Source organism: Excalfactoria chinensis, chromosome 24 (assembly GCF_039878825.1).
Source record: "Excalfactoria chinensis isolate bCotChi1 chromosome 24, bCotChi1.hap2, whole genome shotgun sequence".
In the NCBI taxonomy this organism is placed as follows: Eukaryota; Metazoa; Chordata; class Aves; order Galliformes; family Phasianidae; genus Excalfactoria; species Excalfactoria chinensis.
In genome coordinates, this window is record NC_092848.1 from 3,568,780 (window position 1) to 3,592,693 (window position 23,914).

At 58.3% G+C, this 23,914-nt stretch overlaps 2 protein-coding genes across 3 annotated transcripts; both read right to left on the minus strand.

Annotated features, from left to right (window-relative positions):
• Positions 1–4,313: 4,313 nt before the first annotated feature.
• On the minus strand, positions 4,314–13,440 carry ADAM11 (ADAM metallopeptidase domain 11). The gene is made up of 26 exons (XM_072356556.1): positions 13,245–13,440; positions 11,791–11,981; positions 11,513–11,589; positions 11,226–11,289; positions 10,519–10,604; positions 10,369–10,435; positions 10,226–10,274; positions 10,075–10,145; positions 9,641–9,715; positions 9,509–9,580; positions 8,993–9,150; positions 8,839–8,923; positions 8,646–8,736; positions 8,517–8,568; positions 7,982–8,081; positions 7,551–7,622; positions 7,387–7,479; positions 7,234–7,314; positions 6,913–6,963; positions 6,438–6,501; positions 6,271–6,370; positions 6,070–6,189; positions 5,302–5,470; positions 5,119–5,233; positions 4,937–5,027; positions 4,314–4,501 (listed from the first exon to the last, which is right to left on the minus strand). Exons 1-26 carry the CDS (start codon positions 13,306–13,308, stop codon positions 4,456–4,458), a joined length of 2,304 nt encoding a protein of 767 aa, XP_072212657.1. The 5' UTR covers positions 13,309–13,440; the 3' UTR covers positions 4,314–4,455.
• Positions 13,441–13,907: 467 nt separating this feature from the next.
• Positions 13,908–23,853, minus strand: DBF4B (DBF4B-CDC7 kinase regulatory subunit). 2 transcript variants are annotated; one of them, XM_072356640.1, is made up of 11 exons: positions 23,646–23,853; positions 20,912–21,097; positions 20,118–20,168; positions 19,484–19,553; positions 18,666–18,730; positions 18,123–18,153; positions 16,876–16,921; positions 16,214–16,330; positions 15,919–16,027; positions 15,179–15,288; positions 13,908–15,051 (listed from the first exon to the last, which is right to left on the minus strand). In XM_072356640.1, exons 1-11 carry the CDS (start codon positions 23,748–23,750, stop codon positions 14,370–14,372), a joined length of 1,572 nt encoding a protein of 523 aa, XP_072212741.1. In that variant the 5' UTR covers positions 23,751–23,853; the 3' UTR covers positions 13,908–14,369. The 2 variants fall into 2 exon arrangements, with proteins under 2 accessions (XP_072212741.1, XP_072212742.1); XM_072356641.1 differs by having other exon boundaries at positions 16,876–16,918; positions 23,646–23,847.
• Between the last annotated feature and the right edge of the window lie 61 nt (positions 23,854–23,914).

Below are 23,914 nucleotides of genomic sequence, written 5' to 3' on the forward strand. Positions count from 1 at the left end.
AGGGCTGGTCGCAGCACGAGGGGATGGGAGTTACATAAACTGCTCTGACCCGGAGTGCCACAGAGCTGCAGACATCCCAGCAGACCTTCAGGAGCTCCACGGCCTTCAAAGCTGATTGAACAGATCGCCGCCTTGAAATCCTAAGGAGAAATCTGGGAGCTGTGCTCATGGATGCTGAGCACCCTCAGCCAGACACCCGGCCAGCTCTGATCCCCACCTGCAGCTAAGTGGGAGCTGGAGGGGAGGGTTTAACACCCGCCTTGGAGACACTGCAGGGCGCTCAGTAATGGCCTCGGCTCCGCAGGGGTTAAACTCAGAGTTCCAAGGGAAAAAGCAGCAGCAAGGCTGGCCTGTGGAGTGATGGGATCTCTGAGCTGGAAAAGACCCCCAAGGCAGCATCCCGGCCAGAGGGGCTCTTCCTAAAGGGCAGGGGGAGATTTCTTGCATGGCAGACTCTGGGAATTGGGCTTCCCCCATTGCCCCCAGGGGGCATCAGGGGGCAGGGGGGGATCACTGGAGCCTTGCAGCACGTTTCCAGCTCTCCTGGGCTGGCTGTGTCCCTTCCTTTCCTTTCTCCTCGTCTGAGCCCTTCCTGCTGCAGCAGCTCCGACACGCGATGCCCCATCGCCTGCAGCGGGTGCGTGTCCCATTTCCCAGCAAGGCCAGCAGTGGGTCAGGGCCCGGTCGCTGCCTGCTGGCAGAGCTGCTCCTTCCCATGGCTGCAGCACGGCTGCTTGGAGATGCTCACTGCTCCCCCTGATTCCCTCCTGTCCGTTCACAGCCGTGTTCTGTGCTTCCAGATGGGGCCTCGCTCTCAGAACCTCAGCAGCAGGCACCAAATAGCAGCTCCTATTTGTCAACACAGGGAGGGAACAGAGTGGGATGTGGGTGATGGACTGGGCCCCTCTATGGGGCTGAGGCTGAGCCTTTGCTGTCCCCTCATAGCCCTCGTTCTCCCACCTGGGTGCAGCCCAGATGTGAAGCACGCAGAGCGTGTGGCTCTTGCTTTCTCTCCCCTCTTCCTTAATCCCCCTTCACACAGGACGGCATCCTCCCATCCCAGCCCACATGGCAGCGTTGGCTTCCAACCATCTGATGTTTCCCTCTGACCCGAACTTCTCTCTTATGGATACAAGAGCTGAAAAGCCATCGCCTCCCTCTGCTCCTGCAAGCTGCTGCTCACGTGGCACCCTGCGCTGCTGGGGAGTTCCAGGAGGACATTCCTCCTTGTGTGCACCCTAAAAACGAGCTCTGCCTCATTAGATTATTGCCGAGAAATCACAGCCAGATGGTCCACCATCAGCTCCTGCAGCACAAGGAGCCGAGGGACGCGGGTTCGAGCGGCTCTCCTTTACGTAACGGCACAGAGGAGATCCATCCTGTTGGGTCTGCTGATGAGCTGCAGATCTCTTCTCCTCCTCGTGGGCTTTATGATGGGCAGGACCTGCTGCTCTGTGCCTCGTTGCTGCTCCCAGGCAAAAAGATGGTAAAGAAATCACTGATCTTTGTGCAGTGTTCCAGCAGGACGCGGCGCTCCGGGAAGGACCTCGGAGGGGCTGGGAACTCAATGCTGTCTCCATGCCCTCCTGACCCCAAAGGCCCCGAAGGACTCAGCATTCACTGATGCTTCCACATCGTTTCTGATGCTCTCGGCACACAAACATCAGCCCCAAGAAGCTCCTCTGAGCTGCGCCTCCGTTGTGGCTGGGAGCAAAACTGCGCCCCAAAGGAACATCCCGAAGGTGGGAAGGTGCTGCTGCCCCACATTGCGACTTCAGCCTCCGGGATGGGGGGCGAAGCGCCGGCGTGGACCTGCCGTGCAGTTCCTGTGCAGGGAGAGCCCTCTCGTGGCTGATGCGGAGATGAAGGCGCTGGGAAGGGGAGAACGGCAACGTGGGGCTGAGGAGTTCCAGATGGGAAGTATGGCTGGGAAATCGGGATGGGCGACTCAGTGAGCCCGTGGGACAGGGGAGCAGGGGACAAGAGGACAACAGGGATAAATGGGACCAGGAGAATGAGCATCCTAATGATGGCCCCAAGGGACAGGGGAGCAGGGGACAAGAGGACAAAGGGGACAAACGGGACCAGTGGAATGAGCAACTCAGTGACCCCATGGGACAGAGATCCAAGGGACAAGGGAGATAAATGGGACCAAAGGAACGAGCATCCCAATGATAGACCCAGGAGATGGGACAAATGGGACGAAAGGACAAGAGAGATGAATGGGACCAGGGGAAGGAGCATCTCGGTGATCCCATGGGACAGGGTAGTGGGGACAAGAGGACAACAGGGATGGGACCAGGGGAGCGAGCATCCCATTGATGGCCCCAAGGGACAGGGGAGCAGGGGACATATGGGACCAGGGTAATGAGAAGATCAATGACCCCATGGGACATGGAGACGTGGCCACAAGGGGAAAGAGCATCCACATGACCCCATAGGACAGAAGAGCAGGGAACAAGGGGAACAAATAGGACCAGGACAATGAGCATCCCAACAACACCAGGAGATGAGGGGGCCAAGTGGGACCCAAGGGGAGAGAGAATCCCAATGATCCTATGGGACAAGGGACCACAGGACAAGGGGGACACAGGGAACAGGGGCACAGATGGGACTAAGGGGAGAGATGGGACCAGGAGAATGGGTTCTATCTGGACTTAGGTGTATGAGGATACGTCGGGTTTGAGCATGCAGCACTGCCCGGCCTCGTGCTGCTCACCCAGCCGTGCAGAAAAGGCAGAACCCCACCAATTTTCCAATCCTTTATTGTAAATAAACCTGTGACGTTGCAGGAGGCGGCGCGGGGGGGGCTGGGCGATGCACCCGGTGACCCCCCAGCACGGGTGAAGCAGGCACACGAGCAGGAGGTGAGGTGTGCTGTGGGGCCCTGGGGTCAGCTCACCCCATCCCTGGGCCATCCCGGAGGCACCGCAGGGCCGTAAAGCATTAAAATCATTAAGAAAAAAAAAAAAAAAAAACCCTTATATTTATATATATATATATTTATAGATATGTTCACGTCCCCCAAAGCGGCGACGAGTGTTGGGACTGGGGCACGGGGCTCCCATGGGGACGGCGGCGTCCTCTCGTAGGCACTGCAGCTGTGGGGACATTGTGATGACAGACTGAGGGGTGGGGGGTCGGACCCCCATACAGCACTCCGTGCTGCCCAGCTCCCCACAGCCCATCACTGTGGCCATGGGGTGTCACACGGGGACACGACCACGGCTGAGTTTGGGGCCATCCCATCCTGCTGCCACCTCCAAGCTATTGTGCTGGGACTGCCACTCGTGGTCGCCCTGTCCCACACAGGGGTCACCTCCTGTCCCACTGCTGACCCCATAGCAGGAGACACGTGAGGGGGAGAAAGGGGGACACTGCCACCCCACTGTGGGTGTGGGGTCCCCACTGTGCTGCGTGTCACTGTGGGGCTGCGGTGGGCCCTAAGTGCTCCGTGGTGTTGTGAGATGGATGGCTGGGGGTGATGTGGGGCTGTGGGGACAGGAGTGACATGTGCCACCCCCTTGTCCTGAGGGTGACACATAGGACATGCGAAGTGCCATGAGGACCAGGGGACCAGGAGAAAGAGCATCCCAATGACCCTAAGGGACAAAGGGCCGGGGGAATAAAAGGGGCAAATGGGACCAGGGGAATGACCCCAAGGGACCAGGGAACAAGGGGACATGGGGTGATGCTCCCCTGGGCTTACTCTGCCCCCCAGCCCCATAGGGTGACCCTATTTTGGGGTGCACCTTTTGGGATGGGGGAGATGATGGATGGGGGATGTCCTTGTTCCAGAGCCTGGCACCCATGGGTGTGGGACCCCACTGGTGGGGATGTTAGATAAGGGGGACAGGGGTGGCCCCCAGGCCCCGCTCTGGGAGCATGGAGGGGACAACTGGTCTGGTACTGAGGGATACTGGGGCATACTGGCCTGGTATGGGGGGTACAGCCCCCAGAGCTGGAAGATGCTGACATGGAGTGAAGGGGGGGTCCTGACCCCCACCCCCCCCGGGGCCATGTGGGGTGGGGGTCCTGGTGCGGCCCCCCCGGGTACATTCATGGCGGTGCAGTGACCCCAACCCCAGAGGGCCCGGGGGGTCCAGACATTCGTGGCGGTGCAGTGGGGTCGGGGGGGATCCCCCCGTGCTCTCCTCCCTCCTCGGGCGGACCCGCTCAGGTCCCCCCAGACCTGCAACACAGAAGTGAGGAGCGCTTTAGTGCAGGAGGGTGACACGAGGTATGGGATGGGGGGGGGGGACACAGGGGACACCAAGCCCCAAAGAGCCCCCCCCCACCGCCCCGCTGGGCTCTTTGGGGTGGGCACAGAGATGGAGACAGCACGGGGGCAGCCGGACAGACAGTGACACGGACAGACGGGCGGCGGTTCCGGCCCGGGGGGGTCACCGCTGCCGCCGGACGGTGATGGTGACGAGGAGACGACGGGGTGGGGGGTTACACTCCCTGCTGCGCCGGGTCGTACCTTCCGCGGCGGATGTTCCTGGGGACAGTGGGGACAGGACAGCGGTGTCAGCGTCCCCAGCGCCCCTCTGAGCCCCTGGACCCCCGGGGACAAGGAGGATAAGTAAGACCGAGGCAGTGAGGATCCCCATGACCTCATGGGATAAGGGGACAAAGGGGACTGGGGAACGAGCATCCCAATGACCCCAGGGGACAAGGGACATGGGGACATAGGGTCAAGGAGGACGAATCGGATCAGGGGAATGACAGCTCCGTGACCACAGGGGACAATGGGGACAAATGGGACTGGGGGAATAACGTCCCAGTGAGCCCGGGAGGCAAGGAGACGTGGTGATGAGGGGGACAAATGGGGCCAGGGGAATGAGCATCCCTGTGACCCCATGGGGACAAGGGGACATGGAGACGAGGGGAGAAATGGTACCAGGGGAATGAGCATCGCGATGACCCCGCTTACTTGAATCCCCATCCCGTGCCACCAAGGACGATGGCTGCCACCAGCACGGCCCCGGCAATGGACCCGATGATGATGTTGGTGCCGCTGGGACCTGGGACAGGAGGACAGGGACGTGCGTCAGAGCTGACCCGGCCGTGGGGCACCACGGGGAGCAGGGTCAGTGCCGTGTGCCCCCAGCAGACCCTTGTAGCGCTCCGTCTCCCCCGTGGGTTTGGGTTCAGGAATGGGGTCGTAGACGCTGCAGTCCTTCCCCGTCCACTCGGGCTGACAGATGCACTTCCCCTCATTGCTGCACACCTACGAGGGGACACGGTGTCACCCCGTGTTGTCACCCCACCTCCCCCAGCCCTGTCCCCACGTCTCACCCCGTGCTCAAAGCAGATCTTCCCATCCCCGCTGCCGGGGCAGGAGCTGAAGTTGAAGGCGGTGACCGGAAGGCATTTGTGGTCGAGGCACAGCATGGCAGGGCCGCACGGCGTGCCGTCCTCCACGTAGCTCAGCTCTGAGCCATCCGCCAGCTGCACGTGGCCGCCCCTGCAAGTTGGCAGTGGGGTGACATGGGGATGCCACCAGGTCCACGTCCCTATCCCCTACGGGGTGGCAAGGGCACACTGCCATGTCTATGTCCTCATATCCAGAGGGGTGACATGAGGACACAACCGGGTCTATGTCCCAGTCCTCAAGGTGGCGACACGCTGAGAGGGTGGCAAAGGGACCCCACTGTGTCCATGTGCCCATGTCCCCATCCCCAGGAGGTGACGCACAGATCCCATTGTGTCCACGTCCCCAGGGCTGTGACACAGGGAATCCACCACATGCCCATCCCCAGTGAGATAATATAGGGTCAGCAAAGAGTCCCCAACAGGGTGATGCAAGGACCCAACCATGTCCAGGTCCCGCAGGGGATAACACAGAGACCCCGTGTCCGTATCCCCAAGAGGGTGACACTTAGAACCCAACATGTCCATTCCCCTGCCCACAAGGGGTGACCCAGGACCCCACTGTGCTCACGTCCCCATCCCTTAGGATGTGACACAAGCACACCACCAGGCCCCATTGGGGTGACACGGGGACCCTGCAGAGCCCACATCCCCAAGGGGGTGGCACTGTGACCCCGAGGCAGCGGCTCCGACCTGCAGTCCACGTAGCGGTTCTGATGGAAGAAGGTGGTGGTGGCCACCTCCCCACTCAGCTCTCCCAGCCGCGGTGTCCCCGAGATGTTGGCGCACAGCAGGAACCCGCACAGCACGTCCCTGCGAGCAGCGGGGCCGTGACAGCAGGTGACAGCGGGTGACACCAAGAGGGGACATGGGGCGCTCAGTGGGGTCACTCACTGCTTGTTGCACTGCGTCCACCCTGAGCCCTCGTGCCCGCAGTTGCCCCTCTCGGTGCCCTCCACGTTGAGTTTCTCGTAGCAGAAGCGCTCGGCAGAGCCTGCAGGGAGCCGTGTCACCCGCTGCCCCCGATGTGGGGACGGGGCTGTGGGGTTCTGTGCACTCACCGCGGCCCCAGAGCGCGTTGCACTGCCGGTCTCGGGTCTTACAGCGCCCACCATAGCAGCGGCCCTGGGAGCGGTTATAGGGTCATGATTGGCGCCCATGGGAGTAGTTATAAGGTGGCACCCATGGGAGTACAAATAGTGTCATGGTGGCACCCATGGGAGTGGTTACAGAGTCATGGTGGCACCAATGGGAGCGGGAATAGGGTCATGCCTGGCACCTGTAGGACTGGTTATAAGGTCATGGAGGTACCCATGGGAATAGGAATAGGGTCATGGCTGGTACCCATGGGAGTGGTTACAAAGGCATGGTGGCACTCATGGAAGCAGGAATAGGGTCATGGTGCCACCCATGGGAGTAGGAATAGGGTCATGGCTGCTACCCGTGGTATAGAGTTGTAGGGTTGGCACCCATGGGAGCGTGGCACCCACGAGCACCGTGATCCCATGGATGTGCCATACCTATGGTGCCACTCACCTGCTCGTTATCACAGAAGTACCCGTCCAGTTTGTGGAGGTTGGGGGGACACTGAGGGCAGGAGAGGACACTTGGGATCCTGCTGTACCCCAATGACCCTTCTGTGCCCCCATAATCCTACTGTGACTCTGCTGTGCCCCTACAACCCCACAGTACCACCACAGTCATGCTGTACCTCCAATGACCCCACCATGCCCCCCACAGCCCTACTGCACCCTAGTGACCCCACTGTGACTCCCAAAGCCCCACTGTGCCCCCAGTGACTGCACTGTGCCCCCACTGACCCCACTGACCCCACAGTTCCCCAGTGCCCCCTCTTACCTGGCTCGAGTCCCCGGTGCATGTCTCAGGGATGTCACACTCATTCACAGCCTCCCGGCAGGACACACCACGCGGTTCATACTGGTGGACAAATCCCACTTCAGGACCTGACCCCACAGACCTCCCAGCGCCCCACACTGTGCCCCATAGCACCTTGCATCCCCTACAGCACAGCCCGTCGCTGCACATGGCATCGTGTGTCAGTGTGCACTTCTTGCAGCAGTTCCCTCCGCTCCTGGCACACTCCTGTGGGGCAGAGCAGTGTTCAGCCCCACCCCGGCCCCATAGTTTCCCCCCATGGCCTCCATCCCGCTCACCGTCTGCGATCCACAGTCGCACTCCTCTCCTGCCTCCACGAACCCATTGCCGCACTCTGGTGGGTCCAGGAGCTGTGGGGAAGAGCTGTGGGGTTGTCCCTTCCAACCCAAACACGACCCCAAGGGACTCCCCATCCCATTGATACACATTGGCCCCGTTGATGCCCCCAGGGACTCCCCACCCCATTGATGCTTGTTGGCCCACTGATGCCTCAGGGAATCCCCATCACACTGGTATCTGTTGGCTCCCCCAGTGCTCCAGAGACTCCCCCACCTCATTCATGTTTGTCAACTCCGTTGATCCCCCAAGGGACTCCTGACTCCACTGATGCCCATTGGCCCCGTTGATACCCCAGGAACACCCCACCCCATTGATACCTATTGGACCACTGATGCCCTAAGGAGCCCCCACCCCACTGTTGCCCCATTACCTTTAGGGGTTTGTTGAAGAGACAGCTGCCACCGCCGTCCTGCAGGAATTGGTTGTACTCATCAATGCTGCAGCGGGAGAACTTCTGCGGGAGGTAGTACCTGTGGGGGGACACGCTGACACCGGGTGGCACCTCCAGGGGTGGCCATGTGCCACGTGGGGGCAGCGCTCACCCCATATCCCAGTAACCCCCCCCGTCCCCACCAATGACCCCGCTGTGTTCCCACAGCCCTGCTGTTCCCCAGTGGCTCCACTATTCCCCCAGTGACCTCACTGTGTCTCTACGACCCCACAGTGCCACCACGGCCTCACTGTGCCCCACTGACCCCGATGTGCCCTCCACCATCCAGCTGTGTCCCAGTGACCCCACTGTACCCCCACTGACCCCACCATGCTCACAATGACCCCTCTGTGCCCACATGGCCCACCCCTGTGCCCCCAATGACCCCGCTGTGCCCTCCACCACCCCACTGTGGGAGCACCCCACGGATGGCACCTCCTGGGGTGGCCGTGTGCCACGTGGGGACAGCGCTCACCCCGTGTCCTCCATGATGCAGCCCAGCCACACATCGGGGCAGCGGCAGTCCCCTATGGGATGGCAGAGCACTGCGGTGCCAAGGAGGGGACATTGTCCCCATGGGTGCCACCCCTGTCCCCATTGCTACCTGCCGATGTGTGGTGCTTGTTCCACATCATGCCCACATTCTGCCCCAAAGTCTGCGCCAGCGTCACCGCCATGACCGCCATGTTGCCATACTGCAATGGGGACAGTATGGTCATCATGGGATCTCCAGTGGGGACAATGTTGTCACCATGGGGTCCCATGCCTGCCATCCATCCTACACCCCCATCACCCACCTCGTTGACCCCGCCAGCGTGCCCGGCTGAGCAGATACCCCCAACGAAGGCAGTACCACTGCGGCTGCTCTGGAAGGTGTGTCCCCTACAAGGGATGGGGCAAATGGGGATGTGGGCATGCGGCCATGGGGTGAGCTCCTGGCCCCATGCTCACGAGAAGAGGTGGATGGCGTCGCTGTGCTCCTCACGCCGGTGCCGCATGAACTCGTTGAGTATCCCCATTGAGTCCTCCTCCATGCGGATGCGGTCCCCGGCGGCCCATGTCTCCATGGCCACCAGCACAATGCGGGTGTTGAGCTGCTCCTTGTAGATCTGCAATAGGGTGACCATGGGGTGCTATGGGGCACAGTGGGGCACAGTGCACCATGGGGATGGCAATAGGGTACACCATGCCATATGGATGGTAGTAGAGAACAACGTGCCATGGGGACGGCAGTGGGGCATGATGGGGTACAATGGGGCACAACTCACAGTGGGGATGGCAATGGGGCACTGTGTACCATGAGGATGATGATGGGCTCAATGTGCCATGGGGCACAATGGGGCAAATCTCACAGTGGGATGGCCATGGAGTACAACGTGCCATGGGAGCAGCACCACAGACAGCACCACACTCAGCACCCTATAGATGGACCCGCAGTCCCCACCCCATGGATGGACCCACGCTCACCATGTCAGCCAGGTTGACCACAGACTTGGCGAAGTTGCTGGTGAGCACCACGGACCTGCGGAACTGTTGGAACTTTGGGGAGCAGGGGGTGGGCGGCCGCCCCATTGCCATCCCCCTGCCCCACATCCCTACCAGCCGATGGTCGTTCACCACGGCCAGCTCGATGTACTTGGTCTCACTGTGCACTGTGTGCTGCGCCCGACGCACCTGCGGGTGGGGAAGGAGGTGGGCAATGCCCATGGGGATGTCTGGGTTAAGGGGTTTGGGAGTTTCTGGCCCCATTTCATGGCTGTGAGCCCCAACGTGTGCCCCTGTTCCCAGCCCCATGTCTCCAACTCCATGCTGCTGTAGCCATCCCCACTCCCCTGTCCCCAGCCCCATATCCTTTGTACCCAACCCCACGACCTTGTCCCCAACACTGTATCCCTGTCCCCAACCCTGTGCTCCTGTCACTGTTCCTTACTCCATATCTTTGTTCTGTGCCCTTCTCCCCAACCCCACACCCCTGTCTCCAGCCCTATATCCCTGCCCCCAGCCCCATGTCCTACCATGTTCCCACCACTCACCTGCCTCCGCCGCCGCCGCAGCCTGGCTGAGCTGCCCAAGCCAGATTGCCCCATGGCACCCAGCATGCAGCCTGCAGGGAATGGGGACAGTGGCATCGGGGCACTGGGCTCACTGGGGATGACATTCACAGTGCCAGAGCTTTGTGCTTACCTGGCTGGGCACAGCTTGGGGTGCGCTGGATGAGATGTGGTTGGAGACCCTATTGCAGGGAGAGTCATGGGTGTTCCACGTCCCCATGTCCCCAGCGTCCCCTTTAGTGGGAAAACTGAGGCAGGGTGAGGGTCCCCACTCACCTCCCCGTGCTCGGTGCCCTCCTGGGGCTCAATCAGGAATATATCCCGTCCATCTGAGAAGACCCCACTGCAAAGGAAGCCCCCAAAGGTTCTGCCCACAGCCCTGCTCTGTGTGCACAGCTCTAACCCAGGGTTGGGGTCAGTACTCACTGCAGCCCCCAGCAGCTGGAGAGCGCTGCGAAGGAGCGGGGCCAGCCACGAACCCGGCCCTGGTAGTAGCAATGCTCACCCACACCCTAAGAGAAGGGACAGGGCTGAGCCCATGGGGCACTGCTGTGTGGTCTGGTGAGGCACAGCATGGAACAACATGGCACCACGTGGCACAGCACGGCACAACACAGCATGGTACGGCACAACATGGCACAGCATGGCACGGTAGGGCACGGCTTATCACAACATATCACACGTCACAACATGGCACAGCGTGGCACAACACGGCGTGGTATGGCACTACATGTCACAACACAGCACAGCATGGTATGGCACGGCACAACGTGGCACTACATGGCACAACATGGCAAAACACAACATGGCACAACAGCATGGCACAATATGGCATGACATATCACAATATGGCACAACATGGCACAGCATGGAGTGGTAGGGCAAAGCATGGCACAATATGGCACAACCTATCACAAAATGGCACAACATGGCACAATATGGCACAGCATGGTGTGGTGCGGCACAACATGGTGCAACACAGCAGAACTCAGCATAACATGGCATGGTGTGGCACAACATGATATGGCAAAACACAGCATGGCATGGCACAACATGGCACAACATGGCATGGCACAGCACGGCACAACATGGCATGGCACATCATGGCATGGCACGGCATGGCACAGTCTCACCGTGCTGCTGCTGTTCTGCCCAGCGCCGAGGTGCCGCTCCACATAGTGCGAGGCGAGGAGGTGGCTGTGGGGGCAGCAGTGGGGTGAGGACAGTGGGGGCTGCCCTGCCACCTTCACCCCACCGTGTGCCATGCGCTGCACTCCAGCCACTGGGAACCCAACCCAAGGGGACACCACGATGCCACAACCTCTGTGCCCTGTCCGCATTGAGGAGGGCCCCCACCCAGCCCCATAGAGATGCCCCGCGGCAGGTGTCACCCCACAGCAGGGCTCACATGGACACTCACTGGTTGAGCTCCAGGTCCAGGATGAAGACTGACCCAAAGGCACGCACCATGAAGCTGACCTGCGCCAGATGCACCCCCTGCAAGAGAGTGGGGTCAGTGCTGGGTGCATGGGGCCACCCCAAAGCGTGGCTCGGTGGCACGTGGCACAGCACCGGATCCATCTCCCCAGCGCTGAGTGGGGGCCATTCATTATTCATGAGCCGTGTACTTGCACGTGCACCTCCGGAGCTGAGCTTTAATGGGAACCTATTAGGGTGATGGGAACGCGGTGCACTTACGGGGCCGCCTCCTGTTCCAGACTCATTCCGGACTCTGGTGTCCAGCTGATGCTTTGGGACCTCTCCACCTGCACTGTGCCCCACCAGCCTGCTGGGGTGGGTGACCTCGGACAAAGCCTGTCTCTCTAGCCAGCCGGACCGTGGGAGCCTCCGCTGTGGGGCACTGGTCTGTGGGGTGGCACCTGCAGGGCCTGCGGGCCAGGAGTGGTGATTGGTGGTGGGACCTGTGGGTTGGGTACCCCAAGACCAGCAGTTGGGTCCTCCACGGTCAAGAGTTGGGTGCCCCATGGATATGGGCTGGGTGCCCCATGGACAAAGGTTGGTTGTTCCATGGATGTGGGTTGGGTGCCCCATGGACAAGGGTTGGTTCCATGTAGGCACACACTGGATACCCCATGGTTAAGGCCGTAGGGCCCCAATGGACGTGGAGGGACTGCGACGAGGACACATCCTGGGGGGACCAGGGAGACATGGAGAGGCAGCACCAGGGATGCATCTGGGGGACACAGGGTGGTGGGGACCTGGTGGATGTGGAGGGGACTCAGTGGGGACACGCTCTAGGGGGGACCTGAGGCCATGGGGACACAGAAGGACTTCAATGGGGATGTTGCTGGGGGGACTCAAGGCCATGCTGAGTCCCTGAAGGGACAGCTGGGGGACACAGAGGGGCTGTGATGGGGACACGTCCTGGGTAGATCTGATGCCACGGGGACCTGGGGAGCACGAGGGGGCTGTAACAGGGACATATCCTGTGGCACCCAAGGCCACGCTGCGTGCTAAAGGGACACCTGGGGGACATGGAGGGGCTGTGATGGGGACATGCTCTATGAGGACCCAAAGCCACAGGAAGCTGGGGATCCGGGGGACACGGAGGGGACCCAATGGGGACAGGTCCTGGAGGGGAGCTGAGGCCATGGGTACCTGGGGCACTGCAAAGGGGATCCGTCCTGGGGAACCCAAGGCCATGCTGCATTCCCAAAGGGACAACTGGGGACCCAGGGTACACGGAGGGGCTGCAATGGGGACTTAGGGCCTACTACATATAAAGGGGACATGGGGGACATGGAGGGGCTGAAACGTGGACACATCCTGGGGGTCCCAAGGTGACGGGGACACGGAGGGGCTGCGATGGGGACACGTCCTGGGGGGACCCAAGGCCATGCTGCATCATGAAAGGGACACCCGGGGCACGGAGGGGCCGCAGTGAGGATGTGTCCTGGGGGGGTCCCGAGGCCGTGGGGACGCGGAGGGGCTGTGATGGGGCGGGGGCACACAGCATCGTGGCACTGCATCCCAGGGGACACCCAGGGGACACCCGGCGAACACACACGGGGGCGGTGCGGCACCGCAGCATCCAAACACCGCAGCGGTGGGGCCGGAGGGTCCGGAGGAGGGAAGGGGGGGATGGTTCCGGAGGAGACGGGGATGGACCGGAGGGGACCGGGGAGACCTACCTGCACTCGGGGTCAGCGACAGCAGCGCGGCCAGCAGCCACCCCCAGCCCCGCAACGCGCTCATCGCTCCCGCATCATCCGCCCCTCCGCCCCCCGGGGCCGGGGATGGAGCGGTGCGGAGCGGAGCGGTGCGGAGGGGCCGCCCCCACCACCCGCACAGCGCTGCACCGCACCGTCCCCGTCCGCAGCACCGCCCCTCCCCCCCCCCCCTCTTCTCTTCCCCCCTCCCCCGGCGGCTGCGGATGCGGCGGTGCAGCGGAGCCGCCCCCGGCGGTAACGGGGTGCCCCACTTTTAGGGGATGCTGCGGGGAAACGCAACATTTTGGGCCGGTTTGGGGGTAAATGATGGATCCCCCCGGATCCCGCAGCGCTGCAGGGACACGCGGGAGGCAGAGGGGATGGAGACGGGGTGCTGAGCCCGTGGAACGAAATCCAAACCCACATTGAAATACAGTTGGTGCGGGTTGCGGCCCCCCAGGGCTCTCCCATCCGTCTATGCAGGGTCTCCCCACCCACCCCAATACACCTGGGTGACCCCCCAGCCCAGGACGGAGGGCAGCCGTGCACCCCCACGGAGCAGAGCACTGCAATCCCCTGCAGCTCCTTCACCCTCCCCCCCCAACCCACCCATTAAACTGGCGCTATTCAGAGTTCGACACAGCTCAGGCAGCACAGAGCTCTGTTCCTTCATTTTAATACAAGTTCACTAAAAACAGGGGGGAAAAACCCAATAAAAAACCAAACCCAACAGTTTAGGGGCAGTAAAAACCATCTGTAAGTACAACCAGCCCAACCACAGCCATAGTCAGGAGGGGAAGATGGTGAGGATGGTGAGGGGACCAGCCACCCCATGGATCCCAACAGGAGAGAGGCACTGCAGAGCCCAACGGCTGCAAGGAGGATGAGGATGCATGGCTGCCCTCCTGCTGATGTGGGGCGATGGAGTGAGCTCAGGGCACCGCTGTGTCCTTCTCCCAGGGGCTGGGGCAGAACGTTTCATCCCATATCCGACTCCTCACTGTCAGCCCCCAGGGCAGCAGGTTGAAGATGTATTTGCCCCCAGGAGCTGTGGGGCGCTGCCCAGCTCCCACTGAAGGCCAGGGAAGGGGCAGGAGGTGGATGGAATTAGTCCAGCTGCCAAAAAAGGTCTGAAACTGGGGGCAAGGCAGCTCTGCTCCCCACACTGCAGCTCCTGTCTGACTCCGAGTTCCGCCGCAGCACAAGGCAGAGCTGGGAGTCGTACCCGCTGTCCCGCACGCTGCTGTGTGTCCTTTGGAGCAGCTCTTTGTCCACAGAGCGGATCCCGCTGTCCTGGAGCAGCGTGGAGACCAGTGGGACATCCCAGTCTGACTCAGAGCTCACCCCAAAGTCCCGGGGAGCTGCTGTGCTGCACGGACGGGTCTGTGGGAACGCAGGGCTCGGAGCGGGGGCAGCCGGCAGCTCCACTCGGGGCTTCTTCCCCAGCGGGGTGGGCTGAGCGGGGCACAGCGGGCGCTTCCTGCAGGCAGGAGGGGTGTGCAGAAGTCTGTGGGGTTCAGATGGAGCAGCAGCTGCTGCCCTGGATCCAACAGGCAGCTCTAAAGGGCAGCTCCCAGTCAGCTCCTCTGCTTCTGTGGGATCGCTGGCCCCATCCCCGGGCAAGCAGGAGGAGCAACCCTTGATGTCAGGGCCAGGATCAGCACTCAGCAGCCCCACAGCCCCTTGCTCACACTGCTGCCTCTCCTCCCCCAGCACCGCTGTCAGCACCTCGGCTCCTGCAGCACGTTGAGGCATTAAGTGTTCATCCATCAGGCAGGACAGCAGCACCCTGAAAAGAACCATCCCTTAATGATCCATCTCAATGCCCAAAGCAAGATGAAGTCTTTTCCTGCCTCTCCTTGGGCAGTTTCAGACTGATGGGGCTCAGCACATGGTGACACGGACACACAACGTACCTGGGCAGCTGCCCTGTGATGCTGTTGGTGAGCTGTGCGATGACACGATCCACCAAGGCGTAATGAGAGTCATCCAGGGCAAAGCATCTGTGCTGAGGGCTCTGCAGGTGCTGGAAGGAGGAAAAGGCCCTTTGGAAACGCTCATCGTTCCACAAGAGGGATATGTGCCGGACCAAGTGGTCCCCACAGCCCTCTTACCAGACACAGCCCCACTGCTTGGGAACAGGTGTAGGAAATACAGGCAACGCTGTCACCCCTGGCTGCTTACAGACAGCATTCTGTTCCCATAGACACCTGATGATGAGGGGCTGTGCCTGTATCTAACAGCAGCCCACAGCTTTCCCAGCAGTTAGTAAAATGCAGATCCCAAATACATGCTGTCACTAAAGGTTGGGCTCTGGAAGCCATACTGGTGTTCTACAGGAGATAAATCCCTGGCTGATCAAAGAGATAAGAACAACGTCCTCCAGCTGCCATGGAACAGCTCCTCACCTTACACACCAAGTGGAGGGTTACACCTTGGAGGTTCTCCAAGACCCACGGATGAGCATCTCATCTCCAAAACCAGGAAATCTGAGCAGCTCTATGGCTTCTGCCTGCAGGGCAGATCCGATCACATCGAGGCCAGATGAACCCATCTCCTTCCAGACTGTACCAACAATGGGCACATTACCATCACCTACAGCACCATGCAGCCCCCATAACTGCTGGGATGAGGCAGGACATGGCAGAGCCTTTACCTTCTGCAGCTCCTCGAATGTCTCCTGGCAGCACTCACAAAATCCCTTCCTCTTCTTCGGCACTGCTGAGGACCTGGGGCTCTTCTCCCCATTGCTGCCCTCCACAGCCCTGTAAGGTGACAGCAAAGCTCTTCCCTGCCCTCCAGCATGCACCCAGCTGTCAGACCTGGGGCTGAGGACACAGCATTGCCTTTGAGCTACAGATACTGAGCCCAGAGCAGGGCTTCTCTCACCCAACAAGTGCTTCTGTAAGCCACCAGGATTAAAAGCTTGCACTGAGGTGGCTACAACCTACCTGGCCCTGCAGGAATTGGAGAGGTTCTTCGGAGGCTCAAAGGGGCTGGAGCCTTTGGGTGCCAGGAGGTTGAGGTCAGGAAAGCTCTTGAACTGATGGTGGAAGGGCCGGAATTGCCTGGAAGAATCAGATTAGGAAGCAATGGTGGCACGGTCAGGAACTGTCCCTCCCTCAGATGGGTATTTGATACAGTATTTGACCTTGCAGTCACCTTAAATGTTGTCTTCAGAGCAATTAATTAGTGCTCTGAGCACTGTTAGAAACACCGCAGAGATCCAATCCCCCCCGGGCTGGGAGCTGTAATCGAGTTACAAGCTCTGACCTCCTGTGCTTCAATCTCTTTCCCTATTTCAGAAGGCTCGAGCAGATTAAGTGACCTGCGAGGATCACATGTAGAATCTGAGCAAGGAAGTAACGGCTGCCAGGTCTCTCAGAGCACCTTTTTCCCCAGTGACAACACAAACTGCAAAGATTATTTCTCTAAACCTATTTACTTCCTCCTGGGAAATGCCATGGAGAGCATCACCTTCCTTCAAAGAAGCCACACTCCGCCCTGGGGACAGAATATCCACCATCCCACAAGTGAGGAGAAGCAGTTAAGGGTTCCTCCCTTAGGAGCTGTATCGTAGCTTGGCTGTGATGTTTGGAAAGGTCTCTCTTACCTGCTCTGGTCTTCAACCTTCAAAAAAGGGGGCTTCAGTTTTCCTGCTGGAAAGACAGCTGGGTTAGGAGTCATAGAATCACTGAATGGTTTGAGCTGGAAGAACCTTTGAAGGTCCTCTAGTCCAACTACGGACCCCACAGGGTCACACACAGCCCCACCAGGAGCTCAGAGCCCCTCCAGGCTGCCTTTCCCTGCCCATCCATCCATTCATTCCCCAACAGAGCTGGGCTGCCAAACTCATCAGTGCTGCTCACAGCTTTAAGCACCACGCCTGAAAATCCGAGCTGAGAGCTGGTAAAGAACCAAACACCAAGCTGTGCCTGCTGGCACCTGCCTGATCCTCACACCAGCTCCCTCATGCCTCCCTTACTGCCTCTAAAGGAGGTTTTTGCTCCGTGGCATCTCAGTGATATTTGCTGTACGGAAGTTTCAGCCTCATACTTCAGAACACTGACCCCACCCGTCCTCAGCAGCACATTCCTTGAGTCTCAGCCCTGAGCTCGCATCAGACGCACCCCTACGTCACCAAGGCAGCTATTTGTGTGCAGGATCAATGCTTCTGCATCAGTGCTGGTGGCAGAGGGCTGAGCGGAGACAGCTATCACCACACATCCCCAGGAAGAGCTCAAAGTGTGCCACGACCACGAGCTCTGAGCTTGCAGCACACACTACGCCTTATCTGATAACTTCTTGTACCCTCCCCTCCAAGACTGGAAAATCATACTGCAAGAAACCAGGTTGGATTCTGCTCTATGATGCTCCCCAATAAGCCAAATTCACGAGTCACAAACCAGCTGGCATCACCAATGGCAGTCCCAGCACTGCACCTCGCTCCCATCTAACTGCAGATGACAACCTGGGCTTCCCACCCCCCTCCTCAGTGCCTCAGCTGCATATTCCAGCCCAGCAGAAGTGAGTGGGCTGTGAGGAACGTGCTCTCTGCTGGAGGATGCATTATTAGACTTCACAACTACAGTGGAGCCAGCGGGTTGAGCAGTGCCAGCAGCACAGCTGCTAAGTGCCTTGGGATGATGGGAGTTAAGCTGCAAACTGTGGGGTTTTAAGAACACCGCCTGTATTTGAAGGCACAACGCCCTCAGCTGCACACAGACAAGGAGCTGCAAAAACCACCTTGGTCGGTCACCATAGTTTTGTTTGATGAAGTTTCAGATGGATAATCAAATTCTGAGGCGTCTTCAAGTGGCTCTGAGTGTGAACGTGCAGGGAAACAACTTCCAGGCCTACCTTTGTGAGCTCTTGACACGGGGCACGGTGCCTGGAGGAGAGAGTGACACATTCAGCATGGGAGACAGAGCAGACAGAGCAGAGATTACTGATCCCAGAGCAGCAGTGAGATGACAGCACTCACCCACCACCTCCGCACTACAGACTGTGTCCCTTCTTCCCCCCCATATATTTTGGCTGTCAAGTTACCGAGAGGTACTTAAATACGATATCCAGGTTGCTGCTCTCATCTTCTGCCCTACCTTCACATTGACCCCTCCATTAGCTGAGAGAATCACACAGAATCACAGAATTATCAAGGTTGGAAAAGACCAAAGATCATCCAGTCCAACCATCACCAATACTCCTCAGCTAAATCATATTCCTCAACACAACATCCAAATGTTTCTTGAACACTCCCACGATCAGTGACTCCACCACCTCCCTGGGCAGTGCATTCCAATGCCTCACTACCCTTTCCGAGAAGTAATACTTCTCAGAGCTATTGAGGGGCCCTGAGCTCCATTCCACCCACTCCAGCTGGGTGGAACTTGGGTCACTCACCTCTATCCTCTGTTTCTGTATCCCCGAGGCAGCACGCAGCAGCTGCTGAGCATATGACAACATCTCTGTGGGGGTGGGCTGTTAAGGAGCTCAGCAAGGCACAGCATCACCACTATGAACTGTGGTTCATGAACCACATCATGAACTGTGTATCACCACTATCATGAACTGTGGTTCATGAACACAAGAGCGAGCCATGGAAGAGTCGGCGCGCTGAGGAAGGCGCCCCATCTCATCCTTTGGCTTTAAGCCTCTGCAGTGGATGCCAGCAGGAATTGCTCAGCACGTGGACATTGGAAAGCCCTGACAGATCTGCAACAGTGCTGCAGCTCAGAGCTGGCTGCTCGCAGCCTCGGCTGCACATCCAGACAAGCACAGCCACAGCAGTCTGTCAATGTCATGGGCCACTCAGGAACCTTTTACTCCAGACCTATTATTAGAAGCAGAGTTTCATCATCTGTCTGCCCCATCACCCCTTCCCCATCCATCACTGAGGCAGGAAGCACCTTCCAGCACAGGTCCTCAACCAGCAGCACCTCCTAATTAACCAAGTCCTGCCATTATCACCATCTGTATTTCCAGGCCAATTAGTAAAAATGGTGAATTTGGGCACTGACTGAGCTATTCACTTCCCAACAGTGAACGTGACAGTAGCATGCCCTATGCAAGCAAAGCATCACTAAATACCACATAATCCTCACAGTTCCTCCCATCTTCCATCCCACACTTGCTGTACCCTTCCTGCACGGCCTCTCTCTAAAATAATAACAATAAATTCACTGATTCCCACTGAATTCCAGCATAACAGAGAAGGATACCATCCACATGCACAATCTGGACTCCCCACATGCGAGCGTTGGCAAGGATGCTGCTGCCACTGCAGGTGTCCTGTGCAAACAGAGAGGTTTGGCAGGGAACAGCTCCAAGCAGCAACAAACCCAGTTCAGTGGGGTTTTCTTGTTGCCCAACTGACAGAGCAAAGCGTGGGAGCTCTTAGCATGTGAGCTGCAGGGCACAGAAGGTTCAAACTCCTCTCTACCTACCACAAATCAACAGCAGAACACAGCTCAGAGTTTTAATTCTTGCTACCATGTGAGTTTCCTGAGTGGTCACTGGCTGACTCCACTGCTCCAGCAATGTGGTTTTAGTACTAAAATTTCACCTAATTATGGTCCTGTGTTAACAATTCTCTTGTGTGGAGAAACCAGATTGCTGGGACAGACCCTAGGAGCAGCTAACAGGGGAGGATGGCGTGGCTCTGGGAAGAAGCACTGCACAGCATTCTGCAGAGCCACCAACTTCACAGAATCATCGGACACAATTGTACCTTTCCCAGCCCCAGTCTGCTCCCCTCAGCAGGAGGGGCTCCGAGAGCACCTGGCACTGGTTCTGCACTGATCAGCAATCCTTTGAACACTCAGCTTAAGGAAAGCCAGGCCACGTGCTGCTCACCTGATTCTTCATGGCCTTCTGCAGCAGCTCCCTTCCCCTGCTGATCAGGGCCTGCAGAGAAAGCAGCCGAGCATTATGTTCCAGCAAACAGCTCTTGGGCAGCAGCGAGCTGAGGACAACGAGGCTGCCCAGCAACAATGATTTCTAGAGATGCCTGCTCTGCTGAGGAATCTAGCCAAGAATTCATCTCAAAGAGAGCAGGACTTGCATTTCCAGGGAACACAAACCGCAGACACCCTTCACATCCACAGTAGGCAGCCAGTCAGCCAAGGCTTGGCTTTTATTGAACAGCTTCAGAGCGAGCCAAGAGGAAACAGCAACTCATCTCTACAACCCCACGTGCCAAGAGGCTGGCAGGGGCTAGAAATGTCCTTGCTAGTCCTTCCTGGGGAGCCAGCTGCTGTGCCCTGCACCTGTGCCTGTCAGCACACAACTACAGCCTGCAATGGTTCGGAAGCAGATTTAGTTTGCTTACGATCCTGTTGTGGTTTTTTTTTTTCCTAGACATATTCCTGCATTGGGATGGACTGCCTGTTCTGTTGGGAAGCCAGCAAAGCCCTCAGTTTCCTCTGCCATTTCAGTAGATATCCTTTGCTTGATATCTCAAAGCTATGACATGCACATTAGAGGGAGCAATGAAGCAGACACCAAGGGCATTGGTACAAATGAGACAGGAGGGAAAAAAAGAACACCACAGTTGCTCAGAGCAGCAACAGACACCTTCCAACACCGGTTGTACTCTATAAATCCCTTGGGATAACCTTTGGGTTGGCCTTAACCCAAATAGTTCTTACAGTGTCTGGTGGCTTCTGCTGAGGTTTGGTGTGATTCTCTTTGGAGGAGGAAGGTGCTGAGCTGTGTGCTTTTGTATCCTCTGAGGTCACGTTGCCCCTCTTTTCAGCCCTGGATCTGCTTCGTTTGGCTTCTTTTTTGCTGGACACCACATAGCTGACTTCTTTGCTTAGGAAGCTTTCGGTCACCTGCAGCAAAAGACAGAACAAAGCAGCTCTAAAATACTCCAGCATCACATACAGACCTTTGCACAGAAGGCAAAGATGAAAAAAGAGGTTAGAAACAAAAAATCCTCATTTAGGGCACTAACAACAGGCTTAGCAGAAGCTCAGTGGAAGCTGAGAGATATAGGGTATGAAGTACACAGGAGGATACAAGTCTGTGCAGCCTGAAGTCACAGCTGCTAAACAAGGCCATCCTGCTGCCCCACAGCATGCAGTGCTACCATGGCATCACTCACTGCCCTACAGCAGTGACTTTATGCTGCAGGAAAAAGAGTGCCTCCAAATCTCCCAGTGCAGAGGTTTGGGCTGTGACTGCTGACAAATGCTGCTCTCAAATACAGCATCTCCATGAAGGGGCAAGGAAGGAGAACTCTGCTACAAGAGGACTGCACGTCAGGGGGTAGTGACACAACGAGATGTCTGGGCAGAAGCCAGAGGGACAGCCAAAAGGATAAAGTTATTTCCAATTATGATGGCAGCCACACAGAGAAACACCCAACCATCGGGAGTCTTCAGGCTGGAAGACACAAAGTGAAAAGAGACTTGCAGAGCATTCCTTGGAGGGCTGGCAGCACATTGGCAAAGGTTGTCCAGAGAGGTGATGGATGCTCTGGAGATGCCCAGGTCAGGCTGGATGGGGCTCTGAGCACTGATGGAGCTGTGGGTGCCCCTGCTTACTGCAGGCAGTGGGACCAGGTGGCCTTCAAGGATCCTTTCCAACTCAAACAGTTCTATGAAGCAGTGATATTTGATGCACATAACAAGCCAGAGAGGAAACACACAGCAACAGCTCAACCAGAGCACAGCTGTGGGCACCTCAGGGTCACTCTGGTACCAGCAGGACCACGTCCAGGTGGGTCTGGAGACCTCCATGGAGGAACCCCCACAGCTCCCTGGTTCCTGTGGAAGGGCTCAAGTCACCACCACTGTAAATCACAGTGCTCTTTTCCAAACTTAATCTAAGATCACCAAGTCCAACCTCAACCCACCTCCATGTCCCCTAACCCATGTCCCCACTGAACAGCTTAGGCTGGAAGGGAACTCTAAGATCATCCATTCACAACCTCTTGCCATGAGCAGGGCTGCTGCCCAACACCTCAGGCTGTCAGGGCCCACCCAGCTTGGCCACGAATGCCTCCAGAGATGGTGCACCCATGGCCTGGCTGGGCAGCCTGCAGCAGCACCTCTGAGTAAAACACTTCTTCCTAACATCTCATGTAGGTCTCCCATCTTTGAGCTTAAAGTGATTCCCTCTTGTCTTATCTCTATCAGACTGTGTAAAAAGTTGGTGCCATTCAAGCATTGGAAGGCTGCAATGAGATCTCCCCAGAGCCTTCTTTTTCCCCAAGAGAAACAAGCCCAACTCCCTCAGCCTTTCTTTATAGCAGAGGTGCTTCAGCCTGGGGCCTCACAAGAGCAGAGAGGGGCAGTCACCTCCTCTCCCTGCTGCCACCCCTCTGTTGATGCAGCCTGGGATGCTGTTGGCCTTATGGGCTGCAGGTACGTGCTGCTGGCTCATGTGCAGCTCTTTGTCCACTTGAATCTCCAAGTCTTTCTCTGCAGGGCTGCTCTCAAGCTCTTTTCCCAGTCTGTACTCCTATCTGGGACTGTTTCAGTCCAGCACCCTGAACCTGGCCTTGTTGAATCTCATGAGGTTCTTATGTGCCCAGTTCTTGAGCCTGGATGGTGTACCTTCCTTCTGTGGCACCAGCTGCTCCTCTCAGCTCAGTTCTGTCTGCAAATTGCTGAGGGTACACTCCATCCCATTATCTGTGTCACTGATAAAGGTGCTGAAGAGCACTGCTCCCAGATGTACCTCTGGAGGGCTCTGCTGATCACCACCTCCATTTGGACAAAGCCATTGACAGCAGGCCTGTAGCTGCAGCCACCCAACCAACTCTTTATCCACTGAGCAGTGCGGCCTTCAAACCCATCTCTCTCCAACTCAGGGATAAGAACGTGGTGTGGGACTGTGCCAAAGGCCTTGCACAAGCAGGTGACATCGGTTGCCCTTTGTCCACTGATGCTGGCTCTCCATCTGTGAAGGCCACATCAGGCACAGCCTCCCTTGGTGTCCACATGCCGGCTGTCTCACATCACCTCATCTCAGCAGCGCCTCCATGTGCCTTCCCGTAGGATCTGCTCCATGGCCTTCCCAGCACAGCGCTGACACAGTATCACAGTATCACAGACACCCCTCAGTCCGCAGCTCCACAAATCTCCCCTTCTCTCTTCCTTAACGAGTCCATCTCCGAGTTCCTCTGCCACCTCCACAGACACTGACCCCAACGCAGCCCACACCAGCGCACCACCACGGCCTACAAGCACACAAGTCTCTCAGTACCTCATATAACCTCCCCTTACCCACCCCAAGGCCGCAGGTGGCGCTCAGGTCCCCTCACAGCCCCTTCAAACACATCTGACCACCCGAGCCGCCCCTCAGGACCCCCCCATCCCCGAGGCCCAGGCCGAGGCCCGAGGCCCACCCACCGCAGGCCCGCGGCCTACTCACCCCGCCCAGATGCCGGATGACCGCCGCCAGCTCCCTCGCCGCCCACCCGCTGGGCACGTCCAGGAAGAAGCTTTTCCCACGGAGAGGCCCTTCAGGAGCCGCCATACCGAGCTCAATCCGCCCCGCGGCGCTCCGCCGCCGTTTAAATTTCCCCCCTCCCCGCTCCTAACGGCGCTCACTACGGTGGCCGTGAAGGCCGCGCGCCTCGCCATAAGTTTGGCCTTCTCCGGCCGCCGTAGCTTGGCTTTTTGCGCATGCGCTACCGGAAG

Excerpts from the sequence above, each read along its gene's own strand:
- ADAM11 (XM_072356556.1), bottom strand. The coding sequence starts at position 13,308 with ATGAGCGCGTTGCGGGGCTGGGGGTGGCTGCTGGCCGCGCTGCTGTCG. Across the intron at positions 11,590-11,790 it reads CTGGAACAGGAGGCGGCCCC|GGGGTGCATCTGGCGCAGGT; the intron begins GTAAGTGCACCG and ends ACTCTCTTGCAG. Across the intron at positions 6,190-6,270 it reads TGGACGCAGTGCAACAAGCA|GGACGTGCTGTGCGGGTTCC; the intron begins GTGAGTGACCCC and ends CGCTGCTCGCAG.
- DBF4B (XM_072356640.1), bottom strand. The coding sequence starts at position 23,750 with ATGGCGGCTCCTGAAGGGCCTCTCCGTGGGAAAAGCTTCTTCCTGGAC. Across the intron at positions 19,554-20,117 it reads AGAAGGCCATGAAGAATCAG|GACACCTGCAGTGGCAGCAG; the intron begins GTGAGCAGCACG and ends CTGTTTGCACAG. Across the intron at positions 18,731-19,483 it reads CCAGATTGTGCATGTGGATG|AGATGTTGTCATATGCTCAG; the intron begins GTATCCTTCTCT and ends CCACCCCCACAG.